This window comes from Carlito syrichta, unplaced genomic scaffold (assembly GCF_000164805.1).
Source record: "Carlito syrichta isolate Samal-C Ts95f unplaced genomic scaffold, Tarsius_syrichta-2.0.1 Scaffold303141, whole genome shotgun sequence".
In the NCBI taxonomy this organism is placed as follows: domain Eukaryota; kingdom Metazoa; phylum Chordata; class Mammalia; order Primates; family Tarsiidae; genus Carlito; species Carlito syrichta.
This window is the reverse complement of record NW_007247237.1, coordinates 515,703-535,132: the sequence shown is the minus strand read 5'-3', so window position 1 is coordinate 535,132 and position 19,430 is coordinate 515,703. Positions and strand designations below refer to the sequence as shown.

At 51.3% G+C, this 19,430-nt stretch overlaps 1 protein-coding gene across 1 annotated transcript in view; it reads right to left on the bottom strand.

Annotated features, from left to right (window-relative positions):
• Positions 1 to 19,430, bottom strand: part of ADAMTS14 (ADAM metallopeptidase with thrombospondin type 1 motif 14) — an 84,002-nt gene that overhangs the window by 11,196 nt on the left and 53,376 nt on the right. The window contains exons 6-15 of the mRNA XM_008057859.2: positions 18,852 to 18,999; positions 16,634 to 16,739; positions 14,781 to 14,924; positions 13,343 to 13,475; positions 11,967 to 12,080; positions 9,914 to 10,062; positions 7,812 to 7,987; positions 5,426 to 5,559; positions 4,936 to 5,059; positions 3,853 to 3,933 (exon numbers count right to left, since the gene is read on the bottom strand). Of these exons, the coding sequence (XP_008056050.2) occupies positions 3,853 to 3,933; positions 4,936 to 5,059; positions 5,426 to 5,559; positions 7,812 to 7,987; positions 9,914 to 10,062; positions 11,967 to 12,080; positions 13,343 to 13,475; positions 14,781 to 14,924; positions 16,634 to 16,739; positions 18,852 to 18,999 (1,309 nt within the window). The remainder of the gene's footprint in view (positions 1 to 3,852; positions 3,934 to 4,935; positions 5,060 to 5,425; positions 5,560 to 7,811; positions 7,988 to 9,913; positions 10,063 to 11,966; positions 12,081 to 13,342; positions 13,476 to 14,780; positions 14,925 to 16,633; positions 16,740 to 18,851; positions 19,000 to 19,430) is intronic.

Sequence of the window (19,430 nt, the reverse complement as noted above, 5' to 3'; positions counted from 1 at the left end):
ACCTCTAATGCTTCAGGGTACCCACCTGAGAAACATACAAGCAAGCATGCACTCAGCCTACCCCTGGGTGTGAGCAGCCTCTGCCCTGACCTTCACAGAAGACAAGTTCTTCAATAGGGATCAGGGAACTAGAGGAGGGTGGAAGGCACTGGTCAAGGCAGCCCCAGGGACCATTAATATTCTGGAATCACCCCCAGGGGGCACTAGGAGCAGTGTCTGTGAGTTCTACCTCTTATTGGAGTAGATATCCCTTCTCTTTTTTTCCCTTCCCTCCCCAGCCCCTGTTCCAGCACAGTTCCCTATAGCCAAGGAGGCACAGTAGGCAGGAGTTGTCTGAATCTACGTCTTCTAAACTTGGGCTTGCTATGGCCCGAGGTTGGCAAGGGCAGGGGACTGGGAGACAGGAGACACGGGCTGGCACAGACCAGCTCTGTCACCACTCCTCATGGGTTAAACTGGGCACACACAGGGCCCCCCATTCACTTGAGATTTCAGTTTCCCCTTGTGTCTATGGCCTGTAGGGACAATGCACTTTCAGGAGCCTTCCAGAACAGAAGGTTAGAATCAACCACAGCTGAGCTAAGGACAGGTGCCAACACAGACGTATTCTCCAGGGGTTGCAAGTTATTATTTTGATGAAAATCTAAAAATGGGTGGCAGCATCTTTGTGCTGTTTGAGCCAAGAGATGTCATGTTTTATGTTCCCGTTTATTGTTTTTTTCTTTCTAACAGATGGATATCAATTTATATATGTAGAAAGAATGAGGGAAATATAAAATCACCATTAGGAAAACACCACGGAAATAATGACTGCTGGCAGGATCTACCGATGGATTTTCAAATCAATGGGTGAAAGTTTGAGGAGAAAAAGGATATTAACATAGTCTTAAAGTACTGCCTCCAAGATACTTATCAAAGACAAAAGGAAAAATAGTCTTTTGAAAGTCACATAAAATGACTTCACGAGGGCTGACAATTAAGTTAGCGAACTTGCTACTGTGCACTTATGCTGGCAGCGCTTTACAAACAACTAGGTACGGTTTCATAACCTTGGGATATCAGTGTCTCATTGTGTTCATGTTGACACTTGGCAATGCCTGGCTGAGTGTTCATTATTGTTGTTGCATGTTTTTGTGTGCCGTCACAAGAATTTCAGAGCTTGCATTAGAGCAATGAACAAACATTGTATTTCTTGTTAAACTTGGCAAGAGTGGAAATGAAATCAGGGACATGTTAGTCCAGGTTTATGGGGATAATGCCATGAAGAAAAACAGCAGTATACAACTGGTTTAAACATTTTTCTGAGGGGACAGAAAGCATCACTGATGAAGAGAGGTCAGAATGGCCAGGAATGAGCAGAACTGACTAAAATGTTGCAAAAATTTGTTGAATTGTGCACCAAAATCATCAGCTGACTGTGAGAATCATAGCAGACCAAATAAACATTGATAGAGAAACAGGAAAATCTTCACTGAAAATCTCGGCATGAGAAAGGTGTGTGCAAAAATGGTCCAGAAGGAGCTCTTGCTCACATCACGACAATGCACCAGCTCACACAGCACTGTCTGTGAGGGAGTTTTTAGCCAGTAAACAAATAACTGTATGGGAACACTCTCCCTGCTCACCTGATCTGGGCCCCAGTGACTTTTTTCTTTACCCGGAGATAAAGGAAATATTGGAGGGAAAACATTTTGAAGACATTCAGGATCTCAAATGTAATACAATAGCTGTGATGGCTATTCCAGAAAAAGAGTCCCAAAGTTGCTTTGATGGGTGGACTAGGAACTGGCATTGGTACATAGCTTCCCAAGGGGAGTACTTTGAAGGTGACTATAGTGATATTCACCAATGAGGTATGTAGCAGTTTGTCTAAGATGCATTTGCAAACTTAATTGTCAGACCTCGTATGTCCCATTAACAGTGAAGAAAGTAGGCAGCAATCATCAAGATTAACAACGTCGGGAGTAAGACATGTCAATATCATGTATTCCCCAATATAACATACAAAGAGGAGTACAACATCACTTCTTGGGATTCTTGCCCCAAAATGCATACTCTAAATCTAATCATGAGAAAACATCAGACAAATCAAAACTGGGACAGTCTACAAAATAACCGACCAGGATTTATCATATGTTTCCATTTATGATGGAGTTGGCACCAAGCAGGGTAACTTGGTGGGTGTAATAGGGCCAGAGGGACCACTGTGACATGTGAGGAGGACAGCGTTCTCCCTCACAGAGGGAGAACGCCCAATGTGTGAAAAGCTGCCTGCCGCCAGGTCCCTGCTCTAAGCCATGCTCATGGGGTTTTAACTGAGAACCCGATTCACATATCACACAATTTACCTGACTAAAGTGTACAATTCAGTGGGTTTATTTGTTTGGAGTTGGAGTCTCACTCTGTCGCTCAGGCTGGAGTGCAATGGTACATTCACGGCCACCCCAACATCGACCTGCTGGGCTCCGGAGATCCTTCTGCCTCAGCCTTCCAAGTAGCTGGAACTACTACAGGCTAATTTTTTTATTTATTGTTGAGATGAGGTCTCGCCAAGTTGCCTGGGCTGGTCTTGAGCCCATAGGCTCAGGCAATCCACTTGCCTCAGCCTCTCAAAGTGCTGGGATTACAGACTGAGCTACCAAGTCCAGCCTAGTGTTTTTAAAGTATATTTAACCATCACCTCTATCTGATTCCAGAATATTTTCATCATGCCAAAAAGAAACCCTGAAACCACCAGCAATCACTCCCCATTTCCCCAGCTCCTTGTCACTACGAATCTACTTTCTGTCTCTATGGATTTGTCTTTCTGGATACATTCATTTTTTTGACTGCCAATTTAGAACAGAGTAAAACAAACACTTTATACTAATATTCTTCATTTGAATTCTTTGATTTAATTTATTTTGGAATTTTCATTTTTCTTCTATCTTAGTTTCATAGCTGTATAACTGTTACATGCACAAGGGTGGACACCTCAGTTAGTGATTCTGTGTTTAACCATTATTATAATGGGAACAATGTAAGGACCCCTGTGGTAGACTGATAAAATGGCTCTAAATTCCTCCTATTTCTGCACGCATGCCCCTTTGGACTGTGACTTTACCATGTCTGTTGTCAAGAGACATCTGTTTTTCTACCCCTTAAATCTGGGCTTAGGCCAATGAGACATGAGAAAACATGATGCAAGCAGAAGCTTGCACACCATGGCTCACCCTCTCTTACTACTCCTGTGGACCATGTGACAGATACCATGTGAATAATACTGGGTTATCCTGTTGAGGACATGGCTCTGTCACCCTCATGATCCCAACTAACAGCCTGTACCAACCACCAGACATGTGCGTGAGGTCAACCTAGACAGCTCCCAACAGATCTACCAGCGACAGCATTTGCATGCATCTACCTAGGAAGACCAGTAGAAGAACCATCCAGCAGAGCCCTGACCTAACTGATAATCTATGGAACTGAGAGCTTATAAGTAATTATTGTTTGAAGCCACTACGTTTTGGGGTAGTATGATATGCTGTGTAAATGGTTTTCCTTTAAAAGTCATCTACATACATAAGAGATTATTAACAGTGGTTGCCCCTGGGGAAGAAGACTGCCCCTGGGGAACAGGGGTAGGATGGGAACTCTACCAGATCCCTTTCTAGACCTGAAATTTGAACCATCGAATGGATTACCCATTTAACATTAACTAAAGAATAAAACTAAGAGGAATGCTTTGCCCATTATTTAAGCTTGTAAAAATCCCACCTGTACTAGTTCCTTGCCCTCTGCTTTCCCAGCTCCTCCAAATTGGAGGGCAGGACATGGGGTCCCGCTGCTCCTTCCCAGCACCTCAGCACTCACCGATGCGGTGGGGAGCTTTCTCCAGTGCCTCAATCTGGATGTGCCTGGCACCTGCTGGGATCTGCACCAGTTTGAGAGATCCTGTCACAGAGGAGGATTGGGAAAAGCAGTGAGCAACCTGAGCAGGTGGTCCCATACCAAGCATCCCCCACTCTCCCCACACTGGGTGCCCAGAAACATATCATTTGATCACTGACCCTCTCTAAACCTCAGTCTCCTCATCTGTAAGCCTTCTCCACAGGGTGATGGGAGAATCAAATAAAGTGCTATGGCTTAAAGTGCCCTGTAAACTCTAAGGGCCTCTGTGTGTGAGTTGCTATTAGTTCCCACTTTCTTGACCCTCTTCTTCTCTCACTTTTGTCCTTCCTCTCTTTTTTGCTCCTCTGACTCTGTCTCCCCCTCTTTCCTCTCACACTTTACGCTGCTTGCTGCTGAAGGGATTTAGATGAAACAGGCCACGAAGATTCCACATGACTGTTGTGAGTCCCCAAGACCCTCCCAATTCCAGGCCCGGAAACAAGCCTTCCTCAGAGCCACCAACCTATCCCCAACAATGAAAGGTGAGGCAAAGTTGTGATATCCCCAAAGGAGAAATGGATCTCCTTTGGGGATCTATACTAAAGTGTAAAGGACTAATATCTGGTCCTTTTCCACAGCAAGTTTGGTCTGATTGAAGGTAAGAAGGAGAGTTAAGGAACCTAAAGATACCAGGGGTTCAAAGCAGGAGGTGGAGGCACCACCAGTTTAAAATAAAAAGGTGAGAGAGGAAAAAATTATCCATGCAGCCTTGGTCATACCTTCAGACCTGACTGACCCTTTCCTCTCACCAATAGGCCCAAGGCCAAGGAGAGGGCCAAGTTCCCATCACAACATATCACCTAGCAGGAAAATGGGCCCCAAACTTGGGCAGCAGCACACCCAGATGATGAGGTGACAAGTTGCAACTTCTGACGCACCAGTCTGAGCAGCCCAGAAAGAACTGGAGACAGGCCCCAGGGCCCATTCAAGGAGAGAGGGCCCATCTAGGGGGCAGCCAGAACCCTGGTCACCCCTCATCATCCCCCAGGCCCCAGTCCAGCTTACCTGCCTGCTTGGAGGCTTTGCCCAGCGTCCCCTTCACAGTCCTGCAGTGGGAGTTGTCACCCCCGCAGACTCCGCACTTGTCATCTGCCTTCATGGACCCCACCTCCTTGTCACAGCCAACAGGCTGAGGCCAGAGGCAAGGTCAGCAGGAGAAGGGTTAGGTTCCCTCCCACCAACAGCCCTTGGCTCCCATCCCCAGGCTCCACCAGGAGAGAAACACTGCCCTAAGAGAAATCCCTGGATAGGGCTCTGGCACAAATTCACCATGTGACCTGGGTGGGGTCTTACATGTGGCATGTCAAGGATTCTTAGTCTCCTTGAGCAGGGCTGGGCAGTAAGTAACCCCTTTCTTGCACCCCAGGGCTATGCTGAGGACCAAAGGATGTTATGAGTGGGTGGGTGAGGTGATGCTCTTCTTCCCAGAGAGCAGGAGGGACTGCAGCAGAGCCCTCCAGTCTTCCTGTGCTGGTGGAGGGAGGGGGGAACCCACCACACACTCGCCGCGGGCGCAGACGCTGTACGGGTCCCGGTAGCTGCAACGTGTCCCATCGTGAACCACCTGGTTCATGAACACCACGTCCCCCGTGTCTGCCGACTGACAGATCAGCTCACACTTCTGGGCATCTATGAGGAAAGAGACCACACTGAGTCCCCAGCTGGGTGCAGAGAAAGCAGGCTGGCCCGGGACAGATCGGCAGATGGTCCAGCCAGGATGCTCCAGGGCCAACTCTGGGCAGCAGAAAGTGAGGAGGAGAGGGGTACTGGGTGTGGTACTGGGGTTTAAAATCCCTGCTTTCACTTGGTCACTGATTAGCCACGTGACCTTGGGCAAATGATCTGACCTCTCCCAGCCTCAGTTCCCTATTTTTATTATCCCTGATCGGTACCATGCTACAGCAGGTTATTGGAAAAAAAATCAAGTGATAAAATATTAATAGCAATGGTAATATGCCAACACTTAATAAACACTTACTATGTACTAGATACTTCCAAAGGCTTTACATACCCTTAAAAATACAACTGTAAGTGCTTTCTATAAAGTAATTCATTTAACCCTCTCAACACCCCAGCGAAGTAGGTTCTAGTATTACAGAGGAGAAACTAAGAACCAGAGAGGTTAAGGAGCTTGCTCAAGACCACACAGTCACACAGTACGTGGTTCAGTTGGGATTCTAACCCGAGCTGTCTGACCTGAGTCCTGCTCTGACCTCTGTGACACTTCATGTCTTAACATGTATATAAACATTAGGAGGCCGTGAATGAAAGTAAGGCAGAACGGTGGTCTGTATCTGGCTTTGCAAAACGGAGCAGCAGGCAGGGAGAGAAGAGGGTCCTTTCTGCTTCTAACAATTAAATGTTTTCTTCTCTATCTGGGCTACAGATGTCCTAAAAAGGAGGCAGGGAACATATAAACCCATACTGTGCTTTCTTAGAAAAAGGGAGGTTGGGGCTTAGCTAACTTCCTGGAATTTGTCAAAAGTCCTGGTAAGAGCCCAAAGTCCAGCTGTCCCACCAGCCTCCCAGTCCCTCCCCTCCCCTCCTCTCTCCTTCCCTCTACACGCTGTGCTTCCTTGTTTGGTTTCTGAATGGATCTGGAGGCTTTCAAGGCAAGCTTCTCTTGGCCAATTTCTAAGAAACCAGTCTGGCTCCTGGGCCCTGAGCTCCCAGGACACATGGTGACTCTTGGCTTCCAGCACTCAGGCCTCAAATCTGGAGCCACAGCCTCCAAGAGCACCTTGGATTTCACGCACCGGAACCTGGTAGGAGCTGGACCTGGGGGGCTCCAACCCTACAGAAGACAGGCAGGATCCTGACCCAGGCAGGCAGGTCTCTGGTAGCAGTGGAAGTCAGCCAACAGTGGGAGGGAGTGGTGAGTTCCCCAGAATGGGAGGAATCCAAGCAGAGAGAAGACACCCCCTGTAGGGATGCTCCAGAGGAGTCTGGCCATGACAGGCCTCTGAGGTCCCTTCCAACTTGAATATTCTGTTATTCTAAACATGAGTGGCAGAGTTTAAAAGGTCCTGGGGTCAACCCCAGGCTCGGAGGAGAAAAGCCCATTCTCATGGGAGCTCTCTGGATCAAGGGCTGCACAGTAGGGAGCATCTGTCCATGGGGGACCCATGGGGAGGCTGGCAAGGGACAGGTGGGATCAGAGAACTGTTGAGGGCCTTTCTAGTGTGAGGCTCTAAGGTACTACAAACCCCAGCCCTTCATCGGATGCTCTGTCACGTCGGGGGTCCTCACTGGAAATGTGCAAAAACAGAGAGGAACTGGCACCAGCGTGCTCCCCAAATTCAAACCTTCTCTGTGAGTCCTGTGGCTATCCCAGGGTAGCCTGGAGGGATTGGTACAAGGATCCCACAGGCTGCCATCTGCCTCCCTATCAAAATCATTTGTGACTCTGCTGAAACCGCAACCCAATCAGTAAAACCTAGAAGCATGGCATGTGACAGGACTGAGCTCCTCAGGATGTTGGTTATGTAAACAGAAGGGCCCCCACTCCAGTACAATTCTTTTTGTGCGGGTGAGGGCAGATGTCTGAAAGGCAGGCAGCCCTAACAGCCAACACTGCAGCACTCCTGGGTGAAGTGTCCCTTCCTCAAGACCCCTTCCTTGCATCTGCCAGAAAACTGGCATCCAAAGTATACAGATCAGGGATGGCCTTGATGGAGACAGTGGTCCCAGAGGTACACCATGCACAGGCCTACACAAGAGTATGTGGCAAGCCTGCTGCCTGCACTGTCCCTTCTGGCAATTCCCACTGTCCACCACCTTCACTCGTGAGTGTAGGGGCGGGAGGCCCTGCCTGGGCAGACAACGACCCCAAGAAGGTGCCCAAGGACAGGGGAGTGGGAGGGGGAACAGGGAGTACTCACCGTCCTCAGGTTCGTAGGGCACCCAGCTGTGCTTGGCATTCTGGTGGGTGTAGTAGGAGTTGCGCTTGGCACACTGCTGGGCTCGGAAGTCCTCGTAGGGCCCAGGGCAGTCCTCGCTGTTGCAGACCTGGTACTCGAACATGGGCCCTGAGCACGGACGGCCTCCGTAGGCTGGGCTGGGGTAGCACAGACAGACAGGGCAATGTTGATGGCTGGGATAGCTGGGAAGGGTCGGGCTCCCCACACGGCTACCAGGGGCAACTCAGCCTTTCACAACAGCCTTACAAGGGGCCCCACTAGCTGATAAACCAGAGGCTGACTCCAGACTTATAGATGGCTCAGCCTTCCGGTTCCTCTTTCACCCTGACTGCTCTGCCCTTTGGGGTCTACCACTATCCACTGTGTGTGTGTGTGTGTGTGTGTGAGAGTGTGTGTGTGTGTGAGAGAGAGAGAGAGAGAGAGAGACAGGGACTCATTAACCTCTCCAATGGGGCAGGAAGAGAAATCTGTCTTACTCATCTTTGTATATCCTTCCATTACATAGGGCCTGGCTTATAGTAGACCCCACACAAATGATTTGATTACTCCTAGTCTTGTCTGCTTCCATTTAATATCATAATCAACTGAAGAGTGGTCAGAGAAATGAATTTGGAATCAGAAGAGCTGGCTTCCAAGCCCTGAGCATGCAACTTTGGCCAAGTCATAAGGCCTTGTGTGCCTTAATTTCCCCTTGAGAAGAAGGATCATAATCCCTTTCCTGGTATGCCTGTGAAGGATAATAAGAAAAGGTATTTTGAAGCAACTTCTCTTCTCCATTCAGTCAAGAGCATTAGGTAAGACTATTATTGATGGCAAGTGTCCAGGTGCATGAAGTTAATAGTACCCTACCCTCAGAGATGCTGGAAGATTCCACAGGTTTTTGGGCCTACATACTCAGCATCATGCCCAGAACAGAGAAAGTACTTGATCGTTATAATAATAATAATAATTGTAACAGCAGCTGTCATCTATTAAGGGCTTAATCTGTGCTGGGCATGGTGCTAAAGACACATATTATTTCATTTAAGCTTCATAAAATAAAAATAGCGATTATGACAGAGGAACCTAATAAACAGTAGCTCTGATCAACTGTTGGTTACTCCTGCAAGGGATTTGCTCATTGGGTCTCATTGTAACCACAGCCTTGTACTCCCAGCAGATGGAAGTTACAAGGCAGTCTCTCGGCTCACATTTGTAAAGAGCCAACAGAGAGTGAGCTGCTTCAACAGAGAGTGAGCTTCCTATCTCTGGAGATAAATAGCAGAGCATACAAGATTCCTCCTGAGAATGCCAGAGTCACTGCTATCCTCCAACTCTGACTCTACAATATCCATCGCACCACTTAGAGCCAGGAGGGGTCGGGCCAAGCCCTGTCCATATGGAGGTCCAGAACCCCTGTGTTCCTAGGGCCAGCTGACCCACACAGCCAGCTTTGGCCACGCCCATCTCTCATGATGTTGTCCTAGGCAGGCTGCTTTGACTTGGGAGACAGAGGCCATGGAGAGCCGGGTTGCAGGAGCCTCAAAACCATGGAGTAGAGGAGAAGATCCCCACAGAGGAGATGAGAAGGGTAAAAGGGAAGTCCCCCCACAGCACAGACATCTGCAGAGAGGGGCTTTGATATTAGAAAAAAGTAAGTTAAGAAGAATGAAAAGAAGATTTGCTCCATGTGGTAAAAAGCAAACTTGGGGAATGTGTTCTCCCAAGACACGCTCAATCAATGTTTTCTCAAAGTTTAGCCACAGAATCAGGGTCATGGAAGAGGTCATTAAACAAGCAGAATCTCGGACCCACCCAGACTCTGGGAAATCTGCACACAAGAGTTTGAGGATCACTAGTTCAGACACAAGCACAGAAGTCGGATCTGATGGGTCATTAGTGGATGCAGGCGGGGGTAATCCACCCCCCACCCCTAACAACTTTGGATCCTTACGCTTTAGCACACACAACCACCCACAGCAGGCCTTCTGTCTTGCATCCTCTCTCCCCAGTGCCTTCCCCTCCAAGCCCCTTGGCCCTAGGAAAGGGGCCCTGCCCTGCCCACCTCGTCCAAGGGCACTTACGGAGGGTTGTCGCAGTTCCGGCTGCGGGAACGCACCCCGCCCCCACATGACCTCGAACACGACCCAAACTTGGTCCAGGAGCTCCAGCCTCCGTCCTGGCCGTACATCTGCTCCGGTGACTTCCAGATGCAGTGACCTTTGAAGCACCACTGGGGTGGAGCAGAGGGCGTGAGGTCACCCTGGGCAGCTGCCAAGGGTGCCCAACCAGGCACATGGCCCTGGGGAAGCCCAGAGAAAGGGATGGCAAGAACAGGAGCCCGGGGTTAGACAGAAGGCCATACCCACCATGCGCTGAGCCACCTTAGACAAAGGGCTCACCTTTCTGAGCCCATTCCTCAACTGGACAGTGCGGACAACTGCAGCTGCCCCTAGCATACAGTGAGCTGTGCCCAGCACACACTGCCCCCCAGAAATGTAGCTAGTATTACAATGATAATAAATGGACAATTACTTGGTTCATCACCTGGGAGAAATAAAGGGCTGAGAGGAGAGAGAGGACACAACCTTCCCACACTAGCTAGAGTTGATCTTGGCTCTCTGTACCTCAAAACCAACTTCCAGGGGCCACACGCAGATGTGTCCCAGGGAGGCAAGCCAGCCATGTGGGAGGTCCATGCATGCATGAAGTCAGAGAGGTCTGGGTTTGAATCCCAGCTAGGTCATTACTAACTGTGTGTGGCTCCTTTGACTTCCTGAACCTCAGTTTACTCACCTATTAGGTGAAACCGCTCTAAGAACTGAAGGGCAATTACACCTCCAAAGGCCTTAGCACAAGGCCAGGCACTCAGAGGAGGGCTCAGCTAAAGCAACTCCCTTCCCTTGTCCCGTAGGGTAACATGAAAGAAATACAGCAAAGCTCCCGGGCTCCTTCCCAAGAGACAGACTCAGTGGTATTCAACCTCAGAATCACCCAGGGGAGACTTTACAACTCCAGATGCCTAGGCCTCACCCCAGACCAACTCAGTCAGAATCTCTAGAGGTGGGGTATTTTTGAAGAAGCTATAATGAGGTATAGCTTACATACCACAGAACTCGCTCATTTCAAGTGTACAATGCAATGGTACGTCATAAATTCACAAGTTGTGCAATCACCAGCACCACAAGAACATTTCCATCTCCCCAAAAAGATCTTCTATGCTCGTCTGTCATCACTCCTTGTTCTAGGGGAGTGGATTTTTAAAGCTCCCCAGATGACTCCAATACGCAGCCAAAATGAGAACCGCTGATCAACTATTAGGAGATGCCATGACTGGGGAGGGCCTGGAACTTTGAAAACACCTGGGAGGACTTAAGAAGTAGGACCTGGAGCAGGTATAGTCAGTCATTAGACAAGAGCCTGCCAGGGCTGGAGCCCATGGGGCCTGCACAGAGCCACGGGAAGTCCTGTCTGCCTGTGAAGGGACAAGCCCAGGAGATGCTCAGCAGGACAGTGTGAGTGGGGCATGCCTGGCCAGGGCAGAGGGTAGGTCCCCAAGGCTCCCAGATGCTGAGTAACCACCTCTCGTCTCTTAACACCTGGCTCCTTCCCAGCTCTCTCTTGTTTTGACAAGATTCAGTAACTTCAGAACAATCCTGAGGGACAGGAAGAGTGCTCATCTGGGGATCAGCAGGGCTACAGAAGTTCAATGAATGACCCAAGGTCACCACACAGTGATCAAGGGCAGGGTCAGCAAGAGAGCAGAGGTGGGTTTCAGACCCAGCCACAAGGTCCCCCTGACAATGAAGCCCTGGTACCCACACATGCATGAGGAAGCAAACGCATCTCAGGAAATACATGAAGAGCAGGTGGAGTTGGGGGGAGAACATGTGTGAGGAAGAAACAGAGACAGCATGGGGGCGGGGGTGTAGGCAGGACACCTCGAGTCCTCCCCACATAGCCTCGCTAATCACTCCCTTTGTGGCCCCCACACTTCCTAAACCTGGACTCACACCTGCCCCTTAGCACTGCCCCTCCACATTAATATACAAACATGGAAGGAGGGGGATAGAATCCCCTGGGACCTACAGCCCAGGAAGGCCACTCCCACTGTAGACCCTACAAGCCTACAAGTACCTTGCCCGGTGCACATTCGGTCCCATCCAGCGGGGGCCCCTTCTTGGTCTTGCAGAAGTATGGGTTATCGGGGTGGCTGCACCACAGCTGCTTGCAGGGCTCGAAGGTCCTGAACTGTGTGGCAAGGGGTTGGGGTCACTGGCTGGACCAGCTCTCCAGCTCTGACAAGCTATCTGAGGGGCAAAGGGCAGTGACAGAGAGAGGAGGGGCATGGTGGGTGCTGGGGCTCAGGGCACAGGGAGGAAGGCATCTGGAATCCTTTATCTCATTCAAGCTCAGCTCCCCTGAGCACCAGTGGCTCTAGGGTGCTGAGAAGGGGCCCAGCCATGGTCCACACTCCTTGTATCCTCTCTCCAAGGCCCTTGCAGAAGACACTTTGTCATCGAGCTGGGACTAGGATTTGAGGCTCTGGGAAGATCTGGCCGACGGTGCCTCCTGAGCCCTGTGCACGTGGGGACATTGAGGGGACTGCTGCTCTCAGCCCTCTCTAACTTGGACACTCAGCCATGTCAGAGGTTGGTGACCTTATGTTTCAGATAGTCCAGGAAAGCCCCAACTTCCTTCATGTTCTCTCTTATCGCCCCCCACCAGCCAGACAAGCTTCCTAGTATAGCATTTGGGTAATGAAGTCTGATGTCCTATTCTGCCACAAAGCAAGTGCTTTGTCAGACCACGTGTCCCAGTGCGGCCTAGACAATGGGGAGGGTGACCACATGCTGGGGCTCCTGGGTCTGTGGAGATGAGAAGGGGGCTGCATTCCCCAGATGAAGGTTTCACGCAACACTCAGGTCACCAAGGCCTGTCCCCGTCAGAAAGCCCCCTAGCCTGAGATATTCCTTCTCTGACAGCTCAGGTGAGGCTCTGGTGGTAGTTGTTGGGGTCTCTCCTGGGTGACTCTAGCTGATCTCCAGGTTCAGCGGTTTCCCTGTCCTGCAGGGTAAGGACAGGGTTATGCACACTTGCATTCCTGTCCTCAGGCATGGTGGCAGGGGGGCATGGAACTGACCTCTGGAGAAAGGTGATATGCAGGTGCAGGGGGTGGAAATTAGACCAAAACACTCTACCAAACTCCTTGAGGGTATGGGAACTATTATTTGGCCAGGTCAGAGCCCAGTCGGGATCCCATCCACTGCCTGCCCTCTCTGTTTTACTGTTCATATCTTTCCCAGGGCTAAGGCATCCTCAAGCCACTGCACACACCTGCCCCACAGGGGTCCACTCTGCATCCCCCCATGGCGGCTGACTCCACACCTACGAACCTGTCGCCAGAACCCCTGGTTGGCTGGATGGAAGGTGCCCTGTGAATGACCAGCCTGGGCCACAGAAGCACACGGCCCTGGTGTCCCTGGTCTGGCAGAGGCGGGGTGAGGACTCACCGCTAAGCAGGTCTGGTATCCACTGCCGAAGTCAAAGCGGCACTGCTCGTCCATGGAATAGTCAACCCCGGGCAGCTCGGGGGGCTGAGGCCAGGAGGGCTCAAAGGGGTCATCGAGGAGGCAGTCATAGGAGCTGCCAGGGGAGATGGGGAAAGTGAGGCAGGCAGATGGCATGAAGTCCTATGCTCTCCCATCTTGGGGGCTGGGGCTTTCTTGAGCAAGGAAGGCCTGCAGGACTCTGCACCCACTATTCTGTGCTGGGAGTCATCTCCAGGGAGGACAGGCCGCCCGGAGCACCTCCCTTGCTCAAAACCTCCTGCCACCAGTGACTGTGTCTGGGAGGGCTTCATTTGCAGCAGGGACAAGGGCATCCAGGACTGGAGTCAGGAGCTCAACTTGTAGCAGGCTTGGGAGGTCAGTTTTGCCCACCTTAGAGGGGCATGCTATGGCCAAGATTAAGGTTTGATTCATGGACAATTTGAGGGCTCACTCTGCACCGAAAGAAGAAGAAAATTCGCCCACCACAAAGGATAACACTGGGCAGGCTTTCAGGTCAGCTCCTGCATGGGGTTAGTGACTGTATCTCTGCCTCTGCCTGCCCCACCCAAATTCACTTTGGCTCCCATTCTCAGACCCAGAGCTCCTCCTCCAATACTGCTTCTGTACCTCAATATCCCCGAAGACACAGGAGCCAAACAGCTAAGCTGGAATTGGTTGTGTGCCACTGGGGGACCAGGGATGGGAGGTGGGGGGAGGAAGGAACACCCGCCTTGGTACATCTATTTCTCTGGAGCCTTGAGGAGACAGTGGGACCCCAGCCCAGGGGCTTCTCATCTCATTACCTGCAGTGCTTGACAAATCCAGCACTAAACCCAGCCCCAGTAGAATCTAACTTACCATCTTGGATAGGACCAGGGAATTTTCTTTTTTTTTTTTTCTTTTTTTTTTGAGTTGGAGTCTCACTCTGTCACCCAGACTGGAGTGCAGAGGCCGCTCCCGCAGCCTCGACCTGCTGGGCTCTGGCGATCCTTCCACCTCAGCCTTCCCAGTAGCCGGAATTACAGGTGCGTGCTACCACGACTGGCTGATTTTTTGATTTATTGTAGAGATGAGGTCTCACCAAGTTGCCCAGGCAGATCTCGAACCTGCGGGCTCAGGCAATCCACTCACCTCAGCCTCCCAAAAGCACGGGATTACAGGCTGAGCCACCAAGCCTGGCTGGGAATTTGCATTTTTAATAAGAGTTCTATGCAAATGGTCACCTAAGCATACTTGTGATGCTCATGGGGGTGTTTGAGGCCAGGCAGTGGGAGGAGGCTAGAAGAGTCAAGCCAGGCAGGGTTTGGGGTGGTGGCTTTGGGGAAACAGCCAGCTGTGTGGCTTCTGTTCAGACTGGCAGGCTGCATGCCCCACAGCCCCAGGGGTGGAGGTGACCTACGGGAGGTAGCGGCTGAGCTCCAGCTTGCTGCAGCGGGACCAGTGGAAGCGGTGGAAGGCAGCCTGCACCAGGGGTGCCATTACGCTGCCCAGGCTGGTCTCATCCGCGCAGCCATTCCCCTGACCGTCGTGCTCCATGCCGAGCCTGGAACAGGGAAGGTAGAAGAGCCCTGAGTCACCCCAGAAAGCTGCCTGTGGGAAGGCAGAGAGGTAAGCCAGCGGTGGGAGACCCTGCCCTAACCAGGAGTTCGGGCTGTCCCTCCTGGTCTCAGTTTCCCTACCATGCAGTAGGAGGACCAACCCTCTCTCCAAGGCTGCCCCCAGTGGGATTGGGCTCCTGCCTTCCAAACCTTTGCTCCCACTGTTGTCTACTCACAGATGCCTGCCCTCTCCTCAAGCCCCACCCACAATCTCAGTTTCCAAGGCCAGCTTGAGCCCCATTTGGATGCTGACCCAGCTGCCTCCCCAATGGGCTGACCTCCACAGCAGGGGCCACCTGTCCCACCATGAACAACTCCAGTCATTCACTGTCTTCCCATCAGCCAAAGGCCTCTGAGTGCCAAGACCATGTCTCATTTGGTTCAATTCAACCTTGTTTATTGAGCCCCTCTGGGTGCCTGCCTCTCAAGCTTCTCCAAGACCCCGGAGGACAGGGCACAGAGCTTTGCACATGTTACCATGATAACAGCTTGCATTTGAAAGTTGGTTCTTTACAGTTGGTCTTTAATGCCAAAACCCAACAATTCTAAGTCCTTAAACACTCTCAGGTCTTGACTACCAAGCAGACACATGGTCTCTAAGCTTGATTCTGTCTCTCCATAGGGAAGGTCTTCATTGGGTTTCTCTGGAGTCAGCCTCCATGTTGAGGGTATGGAGAGGAGACCCAATCTGTGCAAGGAGCAGAGCTGGGATGAAATTTGACAAGGCTGATGGCTCATTTGTTTGCGTCACTATTTTTATTTATTCATTTTTTTGAGTCAGAGTCTCACTCTGTCATCCAGGTTGAAGTATAGTGGTACGATCATGGCTACCACAGCCTCGACCTTCTAGGCTCAGGAGATCCTTCTACCTCAGCCTCCCAAGTAGCTAGGACTACAGGCATTTGCTACTATGCTCAGCTAATTTTTAAAATTTTTTTTGAAGATACAAGATCTTGCTCTGTTGCCCGGGCTGGTCTCAAACTCTTGGGCTCAAGCGATTCTCCTGTCTCGGCCTCCCAAAGTGCTGGGATTACAGGCATTTGTGTAACTTCTTGAGGACTTCTCTGTCTTGGTCTCCACTATAGCCTCATTCCTAGAACAGGACCCGGAGCATGGTAGTACTCAAGCAATACTGGATGAATGAATGAATGAACATGCTCTAAACAAGATCCAAGCCTGTCTTCTGCCTGGTCCACCAACTGAGCTCTAAGTGTGCCTGTTTCTGATGGGCTCAGACCAGCACTCCAGTGAGCACTGAGTGCCAGCATGGTTGGAACAGGTCTCAGAAGGGCCTCAAGGTATGGATGGGGTGGAGAGAAGCCAGGGATCAAGACCACCCAGAGAGATCAGGGCCTCGCTTGTGACACCATCACTGACCTGCCCAAAGGCAGGGTTACATCTGGTCCCCCAGGGTCCTAGGATTTGAAGACTTGGTCCAAGGCAGGCCCAAATGGTTGTCCAGGCCCCTTGGCCACCTCTCCCTTGGGGCAGAGTCTCCCTCCAAAGGCAGCTCCAGGAGGCACTGTGCCTCAGTGGCAGGTCAGCTACTCTGGTACCTCTCAGTATGCTGGGACTGCTGGGGCCTGATCCGAGGCTAAGCCTTGGTGCACATGGTATGGCTGCCAGTCCCACCCACCCTGCCAGTGCCACTTACACGTGGCCAGTCTCGTGGGCCACCACAAAGGCTGAGGAAAAGCCATCCTCGTGGTTGAGGGCACAGCTTCTGAGGGGATGGCACATGCCAGTGATGGGTGCATACCCTGCCAGAGGAAGAGAAGGCAGAAAGCGAGGTCACAGTTAGGCAAGGAAGGTCACACTGAAGTCTGTGCTTAGCCTGGTCACCCGGTTAGTGCCAGAGGTCCCTGGACGAAGAAGGGTGCTTGCAAAGGCTCACCAGCAAGAGCAAACCTGAGCCATGCTGTCCCCACATCCTAGGGTTTGCTGGCTTTCCTCTTGGCCTGCAGTTTCCTAGGGTCTGTAAGTTTTCCTCTACACCATGGGGGATTTCCCAAATTCTGTAAGATTTCCTCTATACCAGGCCAGGGGACTTCCAGGCAGGACCCAAGCCTGTGCACATGCCCTACTTCTACACTGCCTCCCTCCAGTCCCATAGTCAGTCAACAAACAAGCTCCAAATGTTTTCTATGCAGGAGTTGGGGGTGGCCCTGTTAGAAACTACAGGGAAAACAGAGAGGACTCAGGTCTGAGCCTGCCGCCATGCTGTACTCCCCTCCCCCACACACACACCTGTGGAACTATGGTTTAGCAAGGAGATTAAGTGACTAGATTAGGTGGGGACCAGGAGAGCTAAAACTCCGAGAGCACATGGGGGCTCAGGAGTGAGCTGGAAGAAGGGGAAAGGAAAGGTCTCAACTGGAGGGGTCAAGGAAGACCAGAAGTGGTTGAGAGGGCAGCAGAGAACAGTTGATAAAGGTGGGGAGGACACACGGGGACCGTGGCATGGAACAGCAACTCCACAGTCAGCACTGATTAGGCACCATTGTGTGTCCTAAGGGGCCTCCCCAGTGGAGGGTGACAGCATGCCTGTAGCTCCCCAGTAGAGCTCTCTCTCCATCTTACATGAGATGGCTTTGAGAGTATAGCAAGAGGCTGTGGTAGGAAGGAGGTTTCTGGGACTTCTATCAGCCTGGAGACCTGAGATTTGCTCTCCATGTGATGTATGTCCATGCATATGTGTTAGCGCCTGTGCCTGCGTGTGTCTATACATGTGTGCAGTGTCTCTGTGTGCACATGTGTGTGTCTGTACATGTGCATACTGGCTTGTATCTATCTACATGTTTGCATGTGTCTGTGTGTACATGTGTCTGTCCATGTGTGTATGTGGTTATACAGGCGAGTGTGTGTGTAACCACATTTGGGGCTTCAATGATTCAGACAATAACCCTTTGGGTAGGCAGGGCTAGCTGACTTATTTCCAGCATTGAAGCAGAAAAAAAATAGAAAGCCCTCAACGCGGAGCTTGGAGATCCAGTCTGCGTCTCAGATCTGTGTCCTCTCTTCTAATCAACATGGGTGAGCCTCTTCACCACTCTGGACCTCAGTTTCTCCAGATGGGTATCAAGGCTGCCTAGGCTTGCAGAGTCCTTACAGTTGTCAATACACTGTCACAGACATTTCTCACACCCCTTGGCCCTTTTAGCAGCCTTGGAATGGGGGACAGCATATACTATGCTGTGCACATGCCCTACTTCCACACTGGTTGAGGGGGCAGCAGAGAGAGCAAATCCCAGGCCTCCAGGCTGATAGAGGCCCCAGAAACCTCCTTCCCACCACATCCTCTTGTTATACTCCCAAAGCTATCTCATGAAAGGAGAAAGAGCTCTGCTGGAGGACTACAGGCACTCTGTCATCCTCCACTGGGGAGGCCCCTTAGGACACACAGTGGTGCCTAATCAGTGCTGGCTGTGGAGCTGCTGTTCCATGCCATGTTCCCCGTGTGTCTGTGGAGCTCAAGATAGAGCATGGATTTCCTTCTCTGCAGCCCACACAAGCCCTGCCCTAACTATCCCACAGTCTGTGATGAGGACAGAAGGATGTGGCGTGGGCAGAAGCATCCTGAAGCCCACTGAGGGTCTTCAAGCAACCAGGTGCTGGGATGTTAAGCACAGGACCCAGAGCCTGACCACTCACAGCCCCCTGTAGGCTCCACCAAAATAATGGGAGGCTCTTTACTTCTTCTGGTCCCCAATAAGCAATTCCAAAGCTCACCCATCTGTCCATCCAGGTCCTGTCCCTTCATCTCTGGGGGGTCCCCAGAGAAAGCCCATCTGTCTCCTGGCCCAGCCGTGAGCCTCTGTCTCTGTCCTACAGGCTGACACACCTGGCCACGGCAAATACAGTACCTTGCATACCTGAGGGCCCAAAGTCCTGCCGGGTGAGGAAGACAACGTGGTCATGGTGCTCAGCGTGGCCGGGGTCCTGGCGCTGCTGGGAAAGAGCCCAGCGACACACCTGCTCCAGGCTGCGCGAGGGGTTCCCACGCTCGATCAGGTTCAGGGACTGCAGAGGCCGGAAGACCACCAAGAACCAAGCAGAGGGTCAGGGCATGGGACACAGCAGGCGTCTCTCTCCCACTTATAGATGGGAACACTGAGGCCCAGGGGACGGCAATACCCATCCCATGGTCACCAGCTATCCCCACTTGGCTGCTGCCAGCACACCATCCTCTCTGTTTCAGAGGATGTTCACGTGCCAAGCTCTGGGCCAAGATGTATTTCTGCTGGGAGCCTGACACCCACGATTTCCAGTCCCTTCAACTAACAGGCAAGGCAGATGCTGTTCTGAGTGTTTCCTCTACACCTTCATTATCTTACTTAATCTTTACAATAGATCTTTGAGGAAAGTTCAGGTGTTGAACCCACTTGGGAGAGAATAAGTGACAAACTGGTCTAAGATTGCAGAGAGCCCAGGACACAGGGACTCATGCACGA